The 5,875-nt window shown below is 49.6% G+C and overlaps 1 protein-coding gene across 1 annotated transcript in view; it reads right to left on the reverse strand.

The window, feature by feature from the left end:
• Positions 1-203: 203 nt before the first annotated feature.
• The window catches only part of LOC147819690 (uncharacterized), an 11,649-nt gene continuing 5,977 nt past the window's right edge, over positions 204-5,875 (reverse strand). Inside the window, exons 5-8 of the mRNA XM_087171951.1 lie at positions 5,456-5,563; positions 1,648-1,755; positions 808-978; positions 204-564 (exon numbers count right to left, since the gene is read on the reverse strand). Of these exons, the coding sequence (XP_087028077.1) occupies positions 384-564; positions 808-978; positions 1,648-1,755; positions 5,456-5,563 (568 nt within the window). The 3' untranslated portion in view covers positions 204-383. The remainder of the gene's footprint in view (positions 565-807; positions 979-1,647; positions 1,756-5,455; positions 5,564-5,875) is intronic.

Raw genomic sequence — 5,875 nt, forward strand, 5'->3', positions numbered from 1 at the left:
ATATCATAAGACATGTTAAGCTTAGGGAGCTATTCACTGAGTCTGGTCCATTTTCTGTAGCACAAGTTTCTTGTGTTTACCTTAAATAAAACTAACAGTCAAAAACCCATCCACCTACAAAACAACCAAAATGCATTAAAGATAAAAAAATTCATACGAATGCTCTGAACTTATAAGATGCTTCTGTAGTCTTTACACTATAAACCACATTCATACAGCACTTTCTTGCACACATACGGCCTACTACCATACACACACTCACATACACTGATGGAACAGGCATCTGAGGCAGTGTGGGGTTCAGTGTCTTGCCCAAGGACACTTCAACCTGTAGACTAGAGGAGCCGGGGATCGAACCACTGACCCTCTGACATTAATCCAACTTACCTCAGAGTCTTCAGTCTGCAGAATGGATTCTTTAGTCCAGCAGACAACAGCTTCAGTCCTGAATCCTTCAGGTACTTGTTTCCACTCAGGTCCAGCTCTCTCAGGGAGGACCGCCTCGACTCGAGAGCTGAGACCAGTGAAGCATAACATCTCTCTGACAAGACGCAGTCACTCAGTCTAAATAAAGAACAAAGTGTGAAGCTGGTAAACTGTTCAGTTACATCTTCTTTTCCTTCACTTCTCATTGATTAAACAGCTGATTTTGTTTGAAGGTTGTTAACACCAGTGTTCACATTCCTGTGCCACATTCAAACGTTTTTATCATCAGAGACAGGGCTCTGTGATTAGTGTGGTCTGAAAACAGTTACTAATATCCACATAATATTCTTATTAACAAAGACGTCATAAAGTCAGTCTGACCTGAGGGTCTCCAGTCTACAGCCTGGATTCTCCAGTGCAGCACAAATCAGCTCTGCTCCTGATTCCTTCAGAGAGTTTCTACTCAGATCCAGCTGTTTGTAAAAGGGGTTGGACGTCAGTTCTGATGCCAGCTGTTCACACTGAGCATCTGACAGTTCACCAGGAGGAGGCCTGTAATTACAGAGTTGATTAGTTAAAGTATATTTACAGTTGCTCACAGGTGATTTCGTCACCCTCAGACAGACAGGGTAAGTGTTTCCCCTTGTTTCCAGTCTTTGTGCTAAGCTAAGCTAACCTTCTCCTGAATGTAGCTTCCAGTTTATTGTACAGACATGAGAGTGTTATTTGAGGATGTTATTTAACTTCTCATTTAACTTTCTAATTTCTATCAACACAACGTTTGCACAATCTGCCTGAAACCTTTTAACTTACATGTAAACTAAATGTCTGATTTGCAATAATCGTATACACGTTACATTTCATCGATACTGAAGTCCTATGATACCTCCACCTGGGATCATTATCATTAGCTGCAGCCTGAACTCTTATGTCACCTTAAATTCTGGGGAATTATTTAACAGTTTTCACTTATCATACATTTCATAGATTACATAATAACTGACAAGGTGTACAGGGTGCACCTTGACTCTAGCCCAGGGTCAGCTGGGATTGGCTCCAGCCCTGCGAGTCTAAAGGATCAGCAGGTATCGCTCCTGAGTGATTGGACTGATCAACAATATCAAATATAAGTAGATACAGACGTTATCTGTTTCTGTGTTTCAGCCTGAGGCTCAGTTGACTTTAATTAGCAAGTTTACAGCATAAACAGTGTGAGCTTACGGTTCGGGTGAGGGTCCAGGTTCATCACTGACGTCCAGCGGTTTGTCATAGAGGGAGGTCCGTGTTGGCTGTTGACTTTGAGCATCTACCACTGCACGTCTACGAATTCTGTAATGTTGATTAGTTACAGTTAACTAAACTGCTATCTACAGAGTAAATGCAAGGTGTAATAATCATAAAGATGAAAATAATAATGAAATGAGCAGTGTGATGAGTTGGCAATGGTGGGAGAGAATATGTTATGGCTATACACTATGGCTATACAGCTAATGATACTACATCTACGAATTAGGTTTGATGATTAAATATTGCTTCAGGAGATCCTAATGATGAATAATATCAAGAACCCGAGTACCCGGCCCGGAGGGACACCGGGGCCCCGCCCTGGAGCCAGGCCTGGGGTTGGGCTCCGTGGACGAGCGCCTGGTGGCCGGGCCTTGGCCTATGGGGCCCGGCCGGGCCCAGCCCGAACCGGCTTCATGGGTTTGTCTCCCAGTGGGCTCACCACCTGCAGGAAGAGTCAGCGGGATCCGGTGCAGTGTGGATTGGGCAGCAGACCAAGGCGGGGGCCTTGGCGGGGGCCTTGGCGGTCAGATCCTCGGTTACAGAAAAAGGTTTTTGGAACATGGAACGTCACCTCTCTGGCGGGGAAGGAGCGGGAGCTTGTGGAAGAGGTTGAGCGATACCGGCTAGATATAGTCGGCCTCACCTCGACACATAGCATCGGCTCCGGAACCCAAGTCCTTGAGAGGGGCTGGTCTCTCCTCTTTGCTGGAGTTGCTCCGGGTGAGAGGCGGAGGGCCGGGGTGGGCTTTTTGGTGTCCCCCAGGCTCTCTGCCTGTATGTTAGAGTTTACCCCGGTGGACGAAAGGGTTGCGTCCCTGCGCCTTCGGGTCGGGGATCGGGTTCTGACTGTTGTCGGTGGCTATGCACCAAACAGCAGTTCAGACCACCCGCCTTTTTTGGAGTCCTTGGGACGGGAGCTGGAAAGTGCCCCAAAAGGGGACTCCATTGTCCTACTGGGAGACTTCAACGCTCACGTGGGCAATGACAGCGTGACCTGGAAGGGTGTGGTGGGGAGGAATGGCCTGCCCGATCTGAACCCGAGTGGCGTTCAGTTATTGGACTTCTGTGCTAGTCACAGCTTGGCCATAACTAACGCCATGTTTAAACATAAGGATGTCCACAGGTGCACGTGGCACCAGGACACCCTAGGTCGCCAGTCTATGATCGACTTTGTAGTCGTATCATCAGACCTGCGGCCGCATGTTTTGGACACTCGGGTGAAGAGAGGAGCAGAGTTGTCAACCGACCACCACCTGGTGATGAGTTGGATCAGATGGCGGGGGAAGACGCCGCGCAGACCTGGCAGGCCCAAACGGGTTGTGAGGGTCTGCTGGGAAAGCCTGGCGGAAGAACCCATCAAGATGATTTTCAACACACACCTCCGGCAGAGCTTCGATCGCGTCCCGAGGGCGGTGGGGGACATTGAGTCGGAATGGACCTTGTTCCGCTCTGCTATTGTTGAGACGGCTGTTGCAAGCTGCGGCCGCAAGGTAGCTGGGGCCAGTCGTGGCGGTAACCCCCGTACCCGCTTGTGGACACCAGGGGTGGGGGATGCCGTCAGGTTGAAGAAGGAGGCCTACAGGACGTGGTTGGCCTGTGGGTCTCCGTAATCAGCTGACTGGTACCGGCGGGCCAAGCGGAGTGCAGCCGCAGCAGTTGCTGAGGCAAAAACTCTGGCGTGGGAGGAGTTCGGTGAGACAATGGAGGAAGACTATCGTTCGGCTCCAACAAGGTTCTGGCAAACCGTCCGGCGCCTCAGGGGAGGAAGGCGACAACTCGCTCACACTGTTTACAGTGGGGGCGGGGAACTGCTGACGTCAACTGAGGATATAGTCGGAAGGTGGAAGGAATACTTTGAGGAGCTCCTCAATCCCACCAACACGTATTCCGTGGAGGAAACAGAGCCAAGAGACCTGGGGATGGATCGTCTTATCTCCGGGGCAGAAGTCGCCGAGGTAGTGAAACAGCTGCGCAGTGGCGGAGCCCCAGGGGTTGATGAGATCCGCCCTGGGTATCTCAAGGCTCTGGATGTTGTAGGACTGTCTTGGTTGACACACCTCTGCAACATTGCGTGGACATCGGCGGCAGTGCCTCTGGAGTGGCAAACCGGGGTGGTGGTCCCCATCTTTAAGAAGGGAGACCAGAGGGTGTGTTCCAACTGGCGGGAGGATCTCGTCTCTGCTTTTTGAGGATGATGTGGTCCTCTTAGGTTCATCAAGCGCTGACCTTCAGCTCTCGCTGGTGCGGTTCGCGGCCGAGTGTGAAGCGGCTGGGATGAAGATCAGCACCTCCAAGTCTGAGGCCATGGTTCTCAGCCGGAAACGGGTGGATTGCCCGCTCCGGGTCGGGGGGGAGGCTCTGCCTCAGGTGGAGGAGTTTAATTATCTCGGGATCTTGTTCACGAGTGAGGGTAGGATGGAGCGGGAGATCGATAGGCGGATTGGGGCAGCGTCAGCAGTGATGCGGGCGCTGAATCGGTCCATTGTGGGGAAGAGGGAGCTAAGTCGGAAGGCGAAGCTCTCAATTTTCCGGTCAATCTACGTTCCAATCCTCACCTATGGTCATGAGCTTTGGGTAATGACCAAAAGAACGAGATCGCGAATACAAGCAGCCGAAATGAGTTTCCTCCACAGGGTAGCCGGGCTCAGCCTTAGAGATAGGGTGAGGAGCTCGGTCATCCGGGAGGGACTCGGAGTAGAGCCGCTGCTCCTCCATGTCGAGAGGAGCCAGTTGAGGTGGTTCGGGCATCTGGTGAGGATGCCTCCCCGGGGAGGTGTTTCAGGCATGTCCCACCGGGAGGAGGCCTCGGGGCCGACCAAGGACACGCTGGAGAGATTTTATCTCTCGGCTGGCCTTGGAACGCCTCGGGATTCTCCCGGAGGAGCTGGTGGAAGTGGCTGCGGAAAGGGCCGTCTGGACCTCTTTGCTGAGGCTGCTGCCCCCGCGACCCGGATCCGGATAAGCGGGAGACGACGACGATTAAATATTGCAACATTTCGACATCAACCCAGTCATGAGCAGAGTGTTAAGACCGGCCTACTGTGAGTTGTGCTGTAGCTGAGGACCCTCTGAGGACTTTCTGTCTCGGGCACTCTTGATTTCTGCTCGGCTTCTCTGCAGGCGGTCGTGCAGAGGTGTTATCTGCTGGTGTCTCTTGTGAGTTGATGCGAAATAAACTCTAATGCTCTTCACTTTGGTGAGCCCCTGAATGTAGCTTCCTATTTATTGTACAGACATGAACGTGTTATTTGAGGATCTTATTTAACTTCTCATTTAACTTTTAATTTCTATCAACACAACGTTTGCACAATCTGTCTGAAACCTTTTAACTTACATGTAAACGAAATGTCTGATTTGCAATAATCGTATACATGATACATTTCATCAATACTGAAGTCCTATGTTACCTCCACCTGGGATCATTATCATTAGCTGCAGCCTGAACTCTTATGTCACCTTAAATTCTGGGGAATTATTTAACAGTTTTCACTTATCATACATTTCATAGATTACATAATAACTGACAAGGTGTACAGGGTGCACCTTGACTCTTGCACAGGGTCAGCTGGGATTGGCTTTAGCCCTGCGAGCCTAAAGGATCAGCAGGTATCGCTCCTGAGTGATTGGACTGATCAACAATATCAAATATAAGTAGATAGAGACGTTATCTGTTTCTGTGTTTCAGCCTGAGGCTCAGTTGACTTTAATTAGCAAGTTTACAGCATAAACAGTATGAGCTTACGGTCTGTGTGAGGATCCAACTGCAGTGCTGACGTCCAGCAGTTTGTCATAGAGGGAGGTCCGTGTTGGCTGTTGACTTGGAGCATCTACCACTGTACGTCTACGAATTCTGTAATGACAGAGTTGATTAGTTACAGTATATTTACAGTTGCTCATATGTGATGTCGTCACCTTCAGACAGAGACAGGCTGAGTGTTTCCAGTGTAGCGTTAACGCCATATTTTAGGATTTACTCTCGTTGAAATGGGGCACCAGTCCTCTGGGAGGACAACAATGAATTACTTCATTGCCAAATTTATCAATCTCATATCGGAAGCCATGACTTCTCGATTCAATGGATCTCCAGTCTCTACATCAAAAGAATACAACAGGACAACAACTGGGTGTAAATAAAGGAGTTTATTTAACTAAACTACTATCT

Source organism: Seriola lalandi, unplaced genomic scaffold (assembly GCF_002814215.2).
Source record: "Seriola lalandi dorsalis isolate HSWRI2012SDOR001 ecotype SW California unplaced genomic scaffold, Sedor1 jcf7180002050490, whole genome shotgun sequence".
NCBI lineage: Eukaryota > Metazoa > Chordata > Actinopteri > Carangiformes > Carangidae > Seriola > Seriola lalandi.